We start from the raw sequence: 17134 nt of genomic DNA on the forward strand, positions 1-17134 counted from the left end.
AAGCAGACCTAATCCAGTCGTGCACAAAAGAGAGAGCCAACCTAGATATCAAAAGCACTGGGAAGTATGGGTGTCCCCATCTGCCGGATACAGCTCGAAACACGCAAAAGATTGCCCCTGACACTTTCGGAGGCAGTTTGTTTTAATGCTTTATTTCATGCTGAAATTTAATTATTCCCTTTATAAAAGGGAATTTTAAAAACACACCATCCAAATGCAAGGTGTTGAATTTCCGGTGTAAGCCCCTGTAGTGTTATAGTGTTAAAATCCAAGTGTACATTTGCTGTTTTTAACACTGATGTGGGTTAAATTGTGATTTTAACCGTGTGCATTTCTGATGTTGCCTTTCCATACTCCTCATCAGTGTTAATTGCACATACGTGAACCCTAGGTGACTGAGTCAATATGGTCAACATGATAGTGTTAAATAATATACTCTGCTTAAGTGTATATATTCAACCCTTTTTAAAGTGTAACTTATACACTGGGCTGGTGGGACTTGTATATACACCAGAAGAGAGTGTAGTTTAACACCTGTAGAGTTATATGTACACTGGACAATTTGCCCTGCAGGTGTTAAAATGTTTAATGTGGTGTGCATTTTTACACTGTAAGTGTAAAATATTTTACACTGCAGAGGTGTACATTCAACACTTTTAAAAGTAAAACCTGGACACTTGGCAGGTGGGACTCATGAAGACAACAGAAACGTGTTAAATTCATCACTTGTGGTGTAAAATGTACACTGGCAAATTTGCCGTAAATGATTATGATACTTTGTTTCATGCTGAAACTGAATGAATCCCTTTACACAGTATTCGTTCTCTAATGTTTTCAATAAACCCAGATACAGTTTTTGTAATATTAAATGAGTGTTTTCTTTATATGGTTGACAGGATCATTATGGTTAGACAGCTATTAAAGGGATAGTTCACCCAAAACTGATAATTGTCTGTTAATTTACTCACCATCATCCATCCAATATGTTGGTGACATTTTGTCTTTTAATTAAAATGTATATGTCATAATTACCTAAGCTTTTTAGCTGGTCATTGATATCTCATAAAATGCAAGTTAACAGCTAATGTCGTTTTGAGAGTAAAAACATATCGCTCAAAACAAAACTATGTTAATAATCACTCCTACGATCCAATGAGGTCTTGAAAACAAGTTAATAACCACCGTGCAAGAAACTGCACATTATTTTTAATATCATTCTACATATTTTAGCAGTTTCTGTAGCAGTATCTTACTGACGGTGAGCAAATTAACAGCAAATGTTCAGTCATGGGTGAACTATCCCTTTAAATAAATAAGATCTTTTGTTATCTGTAACACACAGTGGGTTCCCTTAAAGGGATAGTTCACAGAGATCTGAAACTTCTGTCATTATTTACTCACACTTCCCTTGTCACAAAACTGTTTGAGTTTCTTTCTTCTTTTGAACACAAATGAAGTCATTTTGAAAAAAGTTCTGAAAATCAGTAATCACTGACTAACATAATATTTGTTTTTCTTATTATGGAAGTCAAGGGTTACAGGTTTCTAACACTCTTCAGATAAGCTTATCATGTTCAACAGAAAAAGAATCTCATAAAGGTTTGGAAACCCCTTGAAGGGGAGTAAGTAGTAAGCAGATTTTAATCATGTGGTGAACTTTACCTTTAATATTAGTTACTGCATTACATCAACAATGGCATTCATTCAATTTGCAACAGTATTATTAATGTTTCATTACAATATTAATAGCCAAATGTTTAATGTTAGTCCCGTTAGCTCACAGGTCTATTGCACAGTAATAACAGACACACCTTATGATGCTACAGTAGCATGAACATGAACCAAGATTAATAAACGCTTGACATATACTAATGTTATTAACTAAAGGGCTTTGTTATTAAAGATTCAGTAGGTGATCTGCCAAAATGCTAACTGATTAGCATAATATCTTTAAAACACAATCCCTCCCCTGCCGTCCAACGTCTCCTGAACACCTTAAAGATGACAGCAGACAGCCCACTAGATCATGTCATTCACCAGTTAGAAAACTTTACAGAAATTTATAATAAAACAATTTGAAACAAAAAACTGTATTATATCTAGCATGTTTTCAGTTGTGTAGTTAACAAGCAAAACCTGTTCCAATGTGCAATATTTCATGCATGCAAGGATCGCTGAACTCACTCTCTCACACTTTGTCCTAAAGTGACTCCTGTATGCTTAGTGCTTGGCCATCGGGGTGCAGGAATTACACTTATTATTAAGCCATACTAACATTCTATTTCAGACCGAGTATTTAAAGTAGCACAGTAAACAATATAGAGTCCGCGTCACAGGTTTCATTGTTCAAAAATGAACCAATGTGAATATTAATCCAACTTCACTTCAATAAAGCAGGCTAGGTGGAACAGTGCTATTTACTGATGTTTTGTTGTTAAACTAAATAAAATCTACATCAGCGATGCTGTAAAAGATCCCTTATGAAACCGAATATAGTCACATCAATCTGTCACCGGGAGATTTCAGTGGCTGAACAACACTTCTGTGCGTATAACCCTTTCATAAAACAACATGATCTACATCAGCTTTGCGTGACTAAAATAGTTTTAAAACAGAACATTACCTGTCTAACAGAAACCTTTCAGCCATGGTGTCATCCTTCCTCCAGTGTGCAAAAGTAACTCCAATATTGATTCAGGATTTTGAGGTTTTGATTCAGCATTTGATTTTACTGCCGTGTCTGGTCTGCACATGAACGCACGGCGCACATGCACACATCCAGTGGCGGATCTGCATGAACAGAGATGAGCAGTTGTACAGTTTAGGCTACTTATCAGAATTATGGGAGTCGTCTGCGCTACAAAATTTAACCGGATGAAAATTTTTTAGTCTTATGACTTATCCAGAATATAAAAGTACATTTAGATTGTTTACTTTAATCATGACTATTGGAATGTAAAGAGACTTTCAACCAGCACAAAAAAAATGTTTCTGAAGACAATCACCTACTGCACATTTGAGTCTTACTTTCCTATCATTAATTAATTTCTAAACTTGTTTATTACGCCCTCATAGATGAAAATTTACAACTATATTAAAATAATTATGGTGACGGTGGCGCAGTGGGTAGCGCTCTCGCCTCACAGCAAGAAGGTCACTGATTTGAGCCTCGGCTGGGTCAGTTGACATTTCTGTGTGGCGTTTGCATGTTCTCCCCGCGTTTGTGTGGGTTTCCTCCGGGTGTTCCGATTTCCCCTACAAGTCCAAAGATATGCAGAACAGGCGATTTGGGTAAGCTAAATTTCCGTAGTGTATGTGTGTGAATGAGAATGTATGGGTGTTTCCCAGTGATGGGTTGCAGCTGAAAGGGCATCCGCTGTGTAAAACATATGCTGGATAAGTTGGCTGTTCATTCCGCTGTGTCGACCCTAGATTAATAAAAGGACTAAGCTAAAAACAAAATGAATGAATGAATAAAATAATTATAAAGCTTTCAAAAGTTCAAAATGTTGCAATTGGTAATTCAATCTATTTCCAAGAACAGTTTAACTGTATGTAAAATAGACCATGATAAATAATTCTACTCATACATGGTAGCTGATAAAGCATGTGTAAATAACATAGCGAATGTTTCATGAAATAAAAAGAATTCACAGGATTTATCTCACGAGGAAACGTAACTATCTTACGTTTTGTCAGTTTAGAATTCATTCGAGTTCAGTCGTACGAAAATGTATGATTTTAAAAAACGAGATGTGACACCCAACCCCTCCCCTAAACCTAACCGTCATTGGGGGATAAGCTAATTGAACTAAATTGTCCTAACTGTAAATTTATACAAATTAGCCACTAAATCAAAAAGTTACGAATTGCCGTGAGATGCAGCATTGGATTTATTACATATTTTTGTTGTTGTTGTTGATGATGATGAAAATTTGACAGGTTTCTACACAAGCAGATGGTAAAAATGTGGTAGAATTTCCTCAGATTTTCCTTCAGTTGAAAAAGTCACCATTTAAGATGTGCGAGTAGTACAATGTATTCCAGTCTGTAGCAGCTGATTAATACAGTCCTTTGTAATTGATCAGCTTGACCATTGCTGAAGAGACTTGTCTACCGGACTCCATATAGAAGAATGAGGACTGTGACCAGTAGATGTAAAGATGACCTTTTTGTAGATGCAGCATTAAAAATGAAGTATGTGCTCTGCGTCACTTTGTGTGCTGAGAAACAGTAAAGATAAAGAAATATTTTATAACAGAAACATAGTGCTGTGTAGCTCATGATCTACATGTGTCATTCTAGTTAATGAGTCACAACCAGTTTGTTTGTCCACAGTGTCCAATCTGTCATCACATCTTTTTTTTCTTTAAACAAACCTGATTTGATATGCAATGCTCTGTGTAAATGTTATCATTATGGGTGAGTCCTTCTTAATAATTGGTTTTAGCGTTTTTATGTTTCCGCTGTTTACATGCACTATTTTACCTGTGACGGTTGCTTCTGAGACAGCGATCACAAGAGAGTTCTGGATGAGACAGCGGTAAGTTTCATTCTCCTTTGCTGGGTCTTGAAGCAGACTAGAAACATGTATGATTCCTGCAATGTTGAAAAAACTGGTGCTGCTGTTTAAAATCTGCCCACTTTGATTGTACCAGTTCACCTCTGGCTGGGGAAACCATTTATTTGCCACGGCAGACAGAGATCCATTGGGTAGTTCAGTAAATGTGGGAGCTGAAAAAGCTTCAAATAAACACACAGATCTGAGTTAATACACTGACATCCTATATCTGCCATGTTATGTGACAAACAGACATCGTTTATATCACTTAACCGCAATTCACAAATCCTCACGGGATAGTAAAGTGTCCATCTTACACACACTCTTATGACTACAGACGCACTACTTTTTTTTACATACTGTACCATTCTTCGACTACAACAAGCCAAAATCAGAAAAAGTTGGGACAGTCTAAAACGCAGGAAACGGGACAGGAAAACGCAAATAAAAAGAAAGTAGTGATTTTATTCCACCATTAATTGGAGCTTTTGGAGCACAATATTTTGTCTTCTTTTCCAGGGGGATCCCCATGCATATTTAAACAAGACAATGTAAAACTACATTTTGCACACATTACAAAGTTCTGGCTGCGGAGGAAGAGGATACAGGTACTTGACTGGCCTGCCTGCAGTCCCGACCTGTTTGCAACAGAGAATGTGTGGCGCAATCAAATGTGCAAAATGTGACAATGAAGACCCCATACCTCTTTGCCCACCTTAAGACTTGTTTGTAGGAAGAATGGGACAAAATTACACCTGAAACACTTGGTGTCTTCAGGCCCTAAATGTCTTTTAAGTGTTGTGAAAAGGAAAGTAGACATTACAAAGTGGTAAATGCTTTACTCTTACAACTTGTTAAGAAATGTGAACCAAAATTGGAATGCTTATTTTGACAAAATAAAAATCATCAGAAACACATTAAATCAACCCAGGCTCATTCTGAAAACATACCGCTATATACAATTCTGGAGAGCGCCACATTTGTCCCAGGAGCTACACTTTTTTCAGTTTTTGTTTTCGCGAATCCACTAGAGGCCGCTGTGTATGCTTTTTGAGATCTCAAATTTCTCTTGCACCTGCTGTTCTTGTGTAAATCCACCAGCGGCTGCTGTCGACTAACTGACTGACTGACTGACCGATCGACTGACCCACCCTCCTCCTTCCGTCAACCCAACCAATAGTGTTTTCAAAAGCACAGATTGACCCGCTCAACCACCCACTTCCCTAAACCAACCGACAGTTTTAAAAATAAAGCCAGAAAAATAAAAGCCCTCACCTGATTTTTACCACATTCTTATCCTATTCACTTGATAATTTTATTTCTTGACTTCTGTTTTTGTCTTACCTGCTTTTTGGAACCTTTCTTCGCTGGAGGTTGTCGTGGTCAACTATGCGTCTCATGTCTGTTGACATACATGGCGAGCTAACTGGACAAACTGGTACCAGCGGGAAAGCCGTTCATACAGAGGTAATTGATCAGCTGGTAAGCGCGAAAAGGAACAGCATCACACCGCCCCGTAGCGTTTCTTTTAAAGACATAATACAGCCATACGTACTTTTGGATTCATAATTCACGATCTCCAGAAATGTTTGTAGGGCTACATTTTCAGAATGAGCCTGTGTTGCTTTTAATAATGTTTGTTGTATTGTCAGAAAGGAAATACAAAGTCAAAGTAAATTTAGATATCACTACTTTAGTTTTATTTACATTTCCCATACTGTCCCAAGTTTTTCTGATTTAGGGTTTTAATATTTAATATTTAAAATTTCAAGTTTGTGAATGAATCACAGTTTTGAACAAATCGATTGAGTGAATGATTCAATGACTTACTCAAAAAAGGATTAATGGCCTATATAAAGTATAAAGCAGAAATATGCTATTTTAAACAGTATATAATTTGAAATAAATAAATAAATATGAAAGAATGAAAGAAAGAAAGAAAGCATTTACCAGCTACTCTGAGCTTAACGATGGCAGTTCCAGAGACTTTTGCTGCATTGACAGTGCAGCGATACACGCCATCATCCTCCAGCCTTATGTTTCTCAGCAGCAGGGAAGCGTTCCCTGTTGAAATAGAGTCTGGGAACAGTTGAGCCCTGTTGCTGAACTGTGCGTTCTGTGTCTGAAGCTGGGCTGCTTTGTTCTTGTATTCATAAACCACACCACTGATGGAATCTTTCAGCCAAGTAATTGACACATCACTGAACTGCCCATTGACAGTGTTACTAAGAAACCTGCAACCCAGCATCACATCATCATCAAGATTCCCCACAGTAGACGGACTAATGCTCTCAACGGTGCCTTGGGACACTTGGAAACAAACATACACATAGATAATTAGTTTCAATTGCAGTCCAAACGATTTATAATAACACAAACTATATGAAAGTTTGATAACACTTTAGTTTAAGGCACAATTCTCACTATTACAGCACAAACTCTTAAGAAATTTGTCTTACTTTTTGTTTTGATCAGATCACCAAATTAAAAATGTTTTATATATGTTTAAAAAAGGCTTAGTTCCACACAATCAATTTGTGTTGGGACAACACGAAGGAATTAAGTTAACTTATTAGTTTTTACAAATTTAAGTGGATTGAACATAAAACAATTAAGTTCTCCCCCAAAAAAACGAAGAATTATGTTGTTTCAGCTCATTTTAAACAAACAGCAAACTCCATTTTTGAGTGTACAGTACATACACTATAGTATAACTGGAAGTTATATATATATATGCTTGACTGATGTACTGTCCTTTGTATACTCAATATCTTAACTCATTTTGATTTTGATTGTAATGTAATCATGCAAACTGTAAATTTTGTAAATTTGCCTTGTAATGATTATTGTGGAAAGCGCTATACAAAGAAACTTAGATTGAATATTAACTGGTGGCTTATTACATGCCTGTTATACAGATATTTTATATAGATACTGTTATAAAGTACATATTCTGCATGATCTTATTCTAAAACACCAATGAATACCCCTAATTACTACAACCTTAATAGCTATTAATACGCTGCAAATTAGGGGGTTATTGAGGCAGAGTTAATAATGGTTTATTAATAATCTTACATTAAAATAAAAGCGTGACCAAAAGTTTTACTAACCTGAAAATGCAATAGCCAAAATGAAAACGATGATTCCAGACATGACTACTATGAGACAAATCATACTGCAGAAGACACACATTCAAAATTGAACCGTTAAACAGTACACTTAACTATTTAACATGAAATCGAGAAAAAAGTTGCCCCTGTTTCTACCTTCCAAAGATTATTTGTCCAATTGAAGCCATTTTGGTGTAAGCTGATCCTACTTTTAAGAAGTGTATTTGATGAATCGATGTACCACTGTGCTCAGCATCTCTGTAGACGACATAATAAATCAACAGGCAAAGACGGACGAGCACGATCTAATCCCCTCAGACTAGTTTCTGAATTTGCTTCCACTGAAAGAGATCAGCACCTCCTCCCTGAGTCAATATTAGTTACCTCTGAGAGGTGTGTCCTGATACTCTTGATAAAACACTGCTTGACAAATTGTTGGTAACCTTTTCACCTACAGTAAATACAGTAGAGTGTTTGTGAGCTCATCTACATATAACTGGTCATAAGAATAAAATAAAGGAATTATATTTACTGCAATTACTGAAAAAAGTATGGTTTTACTCTTCATTATTATTAAGTAATTTAATTACAGTTAGCTATAATGTACTTGGGGCAGTGTGGTGGTGCAGTGGGTAGCACAATCGCCTCACAGCAAGAAGGTCACTTTTTTGAGCCCCAGCTGGGTCATTTGGCATTTCTGTGTGGATTTTGCATGTTCTCCCCATGTTCGCGTAAGTTTTCTCCGGTTTCCCCAACAAAAACATGTGGTACAGGTGAATTGGGTAAGCTAAATTGTCCATAGTGTATGAGTATGAATGAGTGTGTATGGATGTTTCCCAGTGATGGGTTGCAACTGGATGGGCTAAGCCGAAAAGAAAAAGTGACTAAGCTGAAAAGAAAATGAATGAATGAATGAATGAATGAATGAATGAATGAATGAATAATGTACTTGCCTTATGTCACATTTACTAGCAATCTAATCCTGGCAGATCACTGGTAAACATGCAGATCACTATAAGGACTTCAACTCCACCATTAAATAGACTACAGTCATGCACCGCTCACACGCACCTGTTCCAGGTTCCGCTAAATGCACACACTCACAGCCAGAGGATAATACGCTTATTTCACGCGGCCGCCATTTTAAAAAACCAAAGCGAGGCTGCGGTGGGAAGAAACCCGGAAGCATAGGACTAGCACTGTAAACATTGCAGTAACATGCTATGGAATACAAACCTCCAGCTGTTGCAGAGATTTCAAAATACAGAAATGGTGTAAACATCACTTTAATATCATTCAGTAAATTTATTTAAACAATTAAAAGCGATTTAGCATCAAACAACATCACAATCTCTGTAAGAGTAATATGCTCAAGTGTCCTCCTAGGCTTCAGTTCATGGCAGCAGGTAAACACCGTGGGGATGCTTCCCTGCTTCAGCCTATGTAACCCGGTGAGCTATAAAACACTGCAGTCCTCTGTAGCACATCCTCATGTTGTCTGTATTAGTGTTGTCCCGGTACTGAAGTTTTAAAACCGTCTATTTCCCGCTAAGTTAACATTGAAGCGCCGCTGAGCGTGGATGACTCGACTGATCTTCGCGGCTGCTTTGCGCTCCAGTCTCCGTGTATCTGTGTATGCACTCAGTTTACCGCCCTTCACCCAGTGCAAACACAGATACACGGAGACTGGAGCACGAGCGCGAAGCAGCCATGGAGACCAGTCAAGTTATCAAGCAGATCGCTCGGCTCGTCTGTGTTTGTGCTCGGTAAACAGCAGAGGGTGTACTGATGACCTTCTCGGCCAATCACAAGCATTTCTGTTGAGCATGTGAACACAATGGCAAATCAGCGCTGTTTTAAGAAAGCCATCAACAGTGCCTTAAATGTTAGCGGTAAATTGACGTTTTTTCTTTTAATTCAGTATCATGACAATTCTAATATAGTGAATCAGTATATTTACTTGAGTTTGATAAAAGGCATCTACAACGTGTGTTTGGGAAAGAAAACTTTAGCTACTGTAACTAGTGCCGTTTCCCTTAACTTAGCTGAAAATGAGCTCTGATATCCCTTTATATTTTCACCATTCATTCAGAACGGACCTTCGGGTCACTCGGAAGGCGGTGAAATGATAAATTTGTGTCACTTTCTCTTTGCTGATAAGATATACAGCCAAGTACACAACGTTCCTATGTAACTCCCAACGATACTTCCAGGTTTCTTCCCACTGCAGCCTCGATTTCGCTTTTAAAAATGGCAGCCGCGTGAAATCAGTCTATTATGGACTGATTACAAGTACTTTATTCACAGCACACAGGCACACTTCATAGCTGAGTCTTGTTATACTGTTTGTGAACATTACGATGCATTTTCCTTGCCTTCCGTGTTTGAACCTTGCTTTGTTTTGTTTGTTTTACATTATCTGCTGCCTGCCTGTACTGACCATTCACTTGTTATTTGACTACAACTCTATGTCCCTATGTCATGTCCATTTAGTCGTAGAGTATGAGTGTGAATGGAGGTTTCCCAGTACTGGGCTGCAGCTGGTAGGAAATTTGCTGTGTATAACATATGCTGGGTAAGCTGGCGGATCATTCCGCTGTGGCGACCCCTGATGAATAAAGGGACTAAGCTAAAGGAAAATGAATGAATATTATATAAATTTTATATTTATGCAGCGAGGAAAAAGAACGGTCATTGTTTTATAAACCTTTACCACTTTCAAACACATAATATAGACATCTCCACATTTCACACAGTGACCTAAACAGCTTTAAATAGGCTTGTTCCTTAAATTAAAATACTAATTATGTGAAACTGAAAAAAACTGTAATGTTGGCAAAGTAACGTGTGTGGGAAAAACATTTTGCAATTGTGGCCTTGAAACCCAGACACCAGCTGACATTTCACACCCTTACTTCAGTTTTCACAAAAATGTATAGGTCTAGAGAACCAGAACAATGGTGAAATATCTGGTATTCGTTGCCCATAGCTTGTGGTTTACTTGTGTTTTCCACTTATTTACTTCTGAATAAATTCGTGCAGTAATATCCTATTAGTATCATATCATTGATTTGTATTATATTTTGAAAAAAGTACAAAATCACGGTATACATAAAACATCGATCTTTAATAATATTCAGTTGAAGTCAGCATTATTAGCCCCCCATTGAATTTTTTTTTCTTTTAAAATTTTTTTTTTTAATGATGTTTAACAGAGCAAGGAAATTTTCACAGTAGGTTTGATAATATTTTTTCTTCCAGAGAAAGTATTTTTTTAGGCTAGAATAAAAGCAGTTTTTAGTTTTTTTAAAAACATTTTAAGGTCAAAATTATTAGCTCCTATAAGCTATATTTTATTCGATAGTCTACAGAACAAACCATCATTATACAATGACTTACCTAATTACCCTAACCTGCCTACTTAACCTACTTATCCTAGTTTAGCCTTTAATGTCACTTTAAGCTGTATAGAAGTGTCTTGAAAAATATCTAGTCAAATATTATTTACTGTCATCATGACAAAGATAAAATAAATCAGTCATTAGAGATGAGTTATTAAAGAGCCCATATTATGGGTTTTTGAAAATGCCCTTCCATGTAGTGTGTAACACAGCTCTAAGTGAAGTGAAATATCCAGCTAAGGCTTAAATCTGTAAGTGTACAGTGTTTAAAACTTTTGATTCATCTATAAAAGAGTCGACTCATAGTGCTTCAAACGAGTCGTCTTGAAAACGAGTCATCAGGTGTTTCGTGATGACGCAGCTACGAAACACAAGTAGTTGGGCGCGCAAACCCGGGAGATTTGAAACCTGCGGCCCCGCCCACTAACAGAAAAAAAAGTCTCACACACACACACACACACACACACACACAAACACAGAGAGACACACACAGACACCGGTCGAATGAAATCACGCTGTGCAGATGGATATTATTGAGTCTAATTAAAGATGAAACCTCAGCATTATAGCCCAGCATTGAGCAAATCGAATGCTTCTGAAAACTACATGCTTAAAAAGAAGACTTCATCAGTTTGTTAAAGGAAGGATCAGTGAAGACTGTCTGAACATGGATCAGTGCATCATGGATCAGTTTCTTCCCCCATTTCACCAGTGTAAGTAAGTGCGATTAAAATTATTGCCTCGTTTACTCTAGCTTGCAAATTATGTATTTAGTTGTGTTTTGTTACTTGTAACCGTGTGTACTGTATCAGGTTAACTCTTTATATTCTCATATCGCGTGTAAAGCCACGTTGAAAACGCGACGCGTGCCGCTTTGATTACGGATCGTCAGCTGTTTACACACATGCAACGGTCAAGTAATGTGTGTGTGTGTATGTGTGTCTCCTCGTGTGTGTAACGCACGGGTATTCGCGGATATAACTGAGCGCCGCGCCGCCTCAATTCAGCTGCTCCTCTATGGACGCGCCGGCCCTGTGTGTGTGTGTGTGTCTCCTCGTGTGTGTAACGCACGGGTATTCGCGGATATAACTGAGCGCCGCGCCACCTCAATTCAGCCGCTCCTTTATGTACGCGCCGGCCCTGTGTGTGTGTGTCTCCTCGTGTGTGTAACGCACGGGTATTCGCGGATATAACTGAGCCAGGCGCCGCCTCAATTCAGCCGCTCCTCTATGGACGCGCAGGCCCTGTGTGTGTGTGCGTGTGTGTGTGTGTGGGTGTGTGTGTGAAAAGAGCAAGAAGACTGTGACTAGGAGATCTCCTCGCCAGTTCTTGGACTTTTTGCTCAATAAAATAGTTAGTCGTCAGTATTTTCTAGTCCATCGTCTGTGTTTACATTCACCCACTGGCAGCCAAAATCCACTATGACGCGTGTATGCACTGTGACTACTTTTATATTGTTGATTAGCAGCTGGGCATTTCACTCTGTCTCGCGCTGAAGCCTGTCAGTGTCGTCGACCAATCGCAGCAGGCTGTCATCGGTCCAATCAGCGCAGATTAGCTTCGCGCTGAGGAGGGGTTTGGGAACATATGATTCATATGGGAGTCGCTGGGATAATTAGGTAAAAATAAATGCAGATTATAAGACCATGAAAGTGTTGTTTGACCTTGCATGCATATTAGACTGTTGTTGGAGACCCTTACAACCTAAATATGACCCTATTTCATGTATAATATGGGCTCTTTAAAACTATTATGTTTAGAAATGTGTTGAAAAAAATCTGCTCTCTGCTAAACAGAAATTAGGGGAAAAAATAAACAGGGGGGCTAATAATTCTGACTTCAACTGTGAATAGCATGCGATTCAGATTTTAGGTCTACTCTGAATATACTCACGTTTTATTTACTTAAGCAAATCTATTACATCTATAAGATCTAGGAATGGTTACTTAAAAGAGGAAGTAGCATTTGGGTTTTCATTCTTATTTTTGTTACCAATTGATTCTTGTGAAAGAAAGGGTGGGTATTGGCTATAAAGTTGTCCAATGTTGCATAATCAATTTAAACACCAAATCTCTCCAACACTCATATTGAAACTAACACTGCATATTTTGGAGCTGTTTCTCATGTCTTAATGCCATTTTCAAATTTCCAAACGGGAACCTGATAATTCTGTGGTAAAAGTAGACTCTGTAAAAATGGTGTAAGAAAGCCAATTGATGACTAGTGCAGAAATCTTGACCAATATACTGGTGCCTCAGGACTCATTTAATACACTGGGAACGAGGAAACAGTCTTGAACCTTTCCATCTGAGCTTCAGCTGATCAACCATGCCGCACCTATTCTCTGATCTTCCAGACAAACTGCGTTTGGCTCTGTCGCAGGCTGCAAATGTATTTCTAGTTGTTGTTATGATTTACATTTTTCAGTACATCTTCAATTCTCAATTTTCTTGCTCCTGCGAAGAAGAGTTCCATAAAATTGTGGTCATTTACCTTGGGCTCATTCCTGTAATATTGTTTGTAATTTTAAACTTACTGAAACTAACCAGAACAAAGGTTTGTGGGGCCTGTTGCTGTGGTCTTTGTCCACAGTTATTCCAGCTTTTGGGAATCACTCTGTTCTGGGTCGGATGCGTCCTTTTAGATGGAGACCTTTATGTTTGTCTTGCGACCAAACATAACGCCACACTTCGTGAAATTCCATGCAAGACGGACCAAAGAACTCTCCATGAAACCATCATGATTACAAAATACAAAAACTGCTCACAGGTAAGTACTGTGTACAAAATCTCTCTGACTTGCAACACTTACAGTAAATCGGATGCTTCCCCTGTATAGGCTGTAACAGCCAAAATTAGCATGAAGATATTTCTTTAACATACATTTTATCTAGCAAACAGTGTGTGTGTGTGTGTGTGTGTGTGTGTGTGTGTGTGTGTGTGTGCGTTTATAGATGTTTAATAGATAATAGCTAAAACAAGGCTGATTTTGGGGTGTCAGTAAAAATATAATAGACATCTAAAACCAGTCTAAAAATATTGATAAAACAGAATGATGTGTAAAGTCTGTCTAAATCTCAAGCCCACATTTAGCCTTTTGGGTTTTTTTTTGCCAAGAAGTCTAAGTTTGGAAGAATACTGTATTAGAGATCTATAAAAAACAACATTGCTTGGTGGAATTCTATTTCTGCCTGTTTAATTTATTTATATTTTAACTATTTATCTATTTTTTTGAAGTAGTTTTGTTTTGGTGTGGGGTCTTCTGAAAAGGATGTGAATAATATAAAGTGAAGTTTTTTTGTTGTTGCTCCAATGTAAAATCCCGTCTTTATTCTAACCAACCGATGGGCAGATAAACATCATTAGTTACACAAGTACATCTCCTACAGGGTTTATACACATTTTTACTACTAAAATTCCATGACTTTTCCATGATTTTTACAAGACTTTTAAGTACATTTTCAAGAACTAACGTTTTATGCAATGTCTCCATATGCATGGTAAAAAGAAAAACAATGCATGTTAAAATTTATTACAGCATATCGTAAAACACAGAGCAATCTGTTTAGTTTCAATTTATATTTATATCTATGTAAAATTGATTTAGATAATGCTTACACCGCACTAATAATGTGAGTATGTGATTGGCCAAGGACAAAAAGAAGTAAAGACAACTAACCTATATTTAAGTACACAGATATCTTATTTTCCATGACTTTTCTAAAACTTTGTGGGTTTTTCTGTTTTTCCAAAACTTTTCCAGGCCTGGAAAATGCCACGTCAAAATTCCATGACTTTTCCAGGTTTTCCATGACCTTATGAACCCTGCTACTACTAGTGATATTATTCCTGTTAAAAGTTAAAAAGTTAGTTTAGCGAACAAAATGTAATTTTTGATCATATGGATTAATATATCAAATGATTCTGTTGAAAAAAATATTAATGTATAATCACAATAACAAAATATTGTATGTAAAATAAACACATTCAGACCATCAGTCTAGTTGAACCTGTGGAGTGAATCACTGAAATTTCGTGTCTGCATACAGATACTATTGGAGATTTCAAGTTCTGACCGCATTACAATTTCACATCACTACACTGAAGGATTTCAGTTTTCCACAGCCTACAACTGTCAAACACACAGAAAAACAAACAAAAAAAGAAAACCCCCAAAAAACAAGGCTCTGGATGAGATGTGTCAGAAACTAGTCCTTTAAACAGAAGCAATTTGAGGACAAAAAACGAACAAATGTCTTAAAGCACACCTATGATGAAAATCATCTTTTATAAGCTGTTTGGACAGAGCTCTGTGTAGGTATAGTGTGTCCACTATCATATTGGAATGATATAAACAATAAGTCTCATTTAAAAAAATTCCTACTGTTAAAAGAGAATCCTAATTCCAGTGAATTTGAAGTCCACCATAACATGACGGAGGAGTGCGGTTTCCCCGAATTGATTAACAGGTGTCATGTTTTTATAATAACATGTATTCACATGTCCACGGAACATTTTTCCAGAAGAACAGTATTCCAACTCTGTGATTTTTATAAGTTTTATAAGTTTAAAATGGTTGTAAAACAAAGCATGTTTGTAACAAAGAGAGTAAAATTGCTAATTCTTAACTGCTATAATCACAACGGCCACAAGGTGTCAGTAAACGCGCATATATGTGTGTGTGTGTGTGTGTGTGTCAATTTAAGAAAGGCTTAAATAAACTCCACCACAAATACATGAAATAAACTTACTTGGTTTTTTTGACTAATGAGCGGCATTTCAGCTTCATCCATGTCTCTATCACTGACGGCTGTTTATCTTCTGTAAGGCAGGAGAAGCAGACACGTAGATTTAAAGCCACAGGCTACAAAAACAGCTGTAGTCAAGATACCAAAATGGGCAAATTCTGGAGGCTATAATAAATGATCTGAGAGGTATTTTGAGCTGAAACATTACAGACACATTTTGGAGACACCAAAGGCTTATTTTCCATCTTGTAAAAGAGGTGGTGCCCTTTAAAATATAACATCTGAATGTTTTTTTTAGGTTTGGTAACTGTAAAGCCACGGTCACGCTGCACTTTTCGCCTCATTGACTTTCATGCAAATACGCAAGCTCACATGCATGTTGCTTGCTGCATTCCAAAGTTTAAGCTTGGTGAACTCTGAACTGTGAATTTAGGTCACGTGAATGCGAGAGACCAATATAGGATCAAAACGTGACCTCTCTGTACAGAAATTTAAGATATGGAGCAGTTGCTCGTGTTGCATGCTTGTTTAATCCTATTCTTTTTTCGCTACACTAATCAACAGGATTGTGCATGCTCAAACTCTGTATGTCCGACCTTAAGCTGCAGTCACACCGCAGTTCGATTTCCTTGCAATTTGACCAAAGAACCAACTCACACTCTCTGGGATATGGTATGACCTCTTTATGCAAAACTCTAAACCCATTATCACAGAAATTAGCACTTTTATTCCAATTAAAATTGGTCTTTCTTGTTTCGTAGGGTGTGAGCAAACCTAAATACTAAAAAAAGGTTTTAAAAAATCATACAAAAAATTAGGCAAAATATTCATAATGGGAACTGGTGGACTGTATTCAAATAACTATAAATGGATACAAGCAGTATGAGAATGAGAAAGGTGTGCGGTATTCTGGTGTGAAGCTGTCAGACCAGAGGGGTTTTCCATTGCCACTAAAGTCATGCTCAAAACGGGGTCAAATTAGTCACCAAGCCAGAATTCTCCCAGTCGTCATGATGGCGAGTAGGCCTAAAACTAGTTCAAGTCTGAAAAGCGTATTATGAGAACATAATATTTTGGGTATTATCAACCTTCATCAAATAATTCCTCCCACCTAATATGTTTTCTTGTTCTTCTTTTTGCAGTTTATTGGTTACATCTTCATAGCTGCTGGTTTCACCGGATGGTGGCTGATATCAAGCACCAAGATTGCTTTGTTGTGTAATACATGCGAATCCTTCTTCCTCTCTCTGTGTTTTAAGCGCTGTGAAAAGAAACCATACTATAAAAGACGCTATGAGGAGCTACTGTCTGA

At 37.5% G+C, this 17134-nt stretch overlaps 1 protein-coding gene across 1 annotated transcript; it reads right to left on the reverse strand.

Moving 5' to 3' along the window:
• Positions 1 to 1657: 1657 nt before the first annotated feature.
• Positions 1658 to 8563, reverse strand: vtcn1 (V-set domain containing T cell activation inhibitor 1). Its single transcript, XM_056466110.1, has 5 exons — positions 7831 to 8563; positions 7675 to 7739; positions 6512 to 6871; positions 4489 to 4743; positions 1658 to 4223 (listed from the first exon to the last, which is right to left on the reverse strand). Exons 1-5 carry the CDS (start codon positions 7860 to 7862, stop codon positions 4114 to 4116), a joined length of 822 nt encoding a protein of 273 aa, XP_056322085.1. The 5' UTR covers positions 7863 to 8563; the 3' UTR covers positions 1658 to 4113.
• Between the last annotated feature and the right edge of the window lie 8571 nt (positions 8564 to 17134).

The sequence above is a fragment of the Danio aesculapii genome, chromosome 9 (genome assembly GCF_903798145.1).
Source record: "Danio aesculapii chromosome 9, fDanAes4.1, whole genome shotgun sequence".
NCBI classification, from domain to species: domain Eukaryota; kingdom Metazoa; phylum Chordata; class Actinopteri; order Cypriniformes; family Danionidae; genus Danio; species Danio aesculapii.

Bases quoted from the DNA above. Each gene is read 5' to 3' on its own strand.
- vtcn1 (XM_056466110.1), bottom strand. From the start codon at position 7,862: ATGGCTTCAATTGGACAAATAATCTTTGGAAG. The intron at 4,744-6,511 runs GTAAATGCTTTC...GTTTATTTGAAG, and splicing joins CGTTAAGCTCAGAGTAGCTG to CTTTTTCAGCTCCCACATTT. The intron at 4,224-4,488 runs GTAAAATAGTGC...ACTGTTTCTCAG, and splicing joins CTCAGAAGCAACCGTCACAG to CACACAAAGTGACGCAGAGC.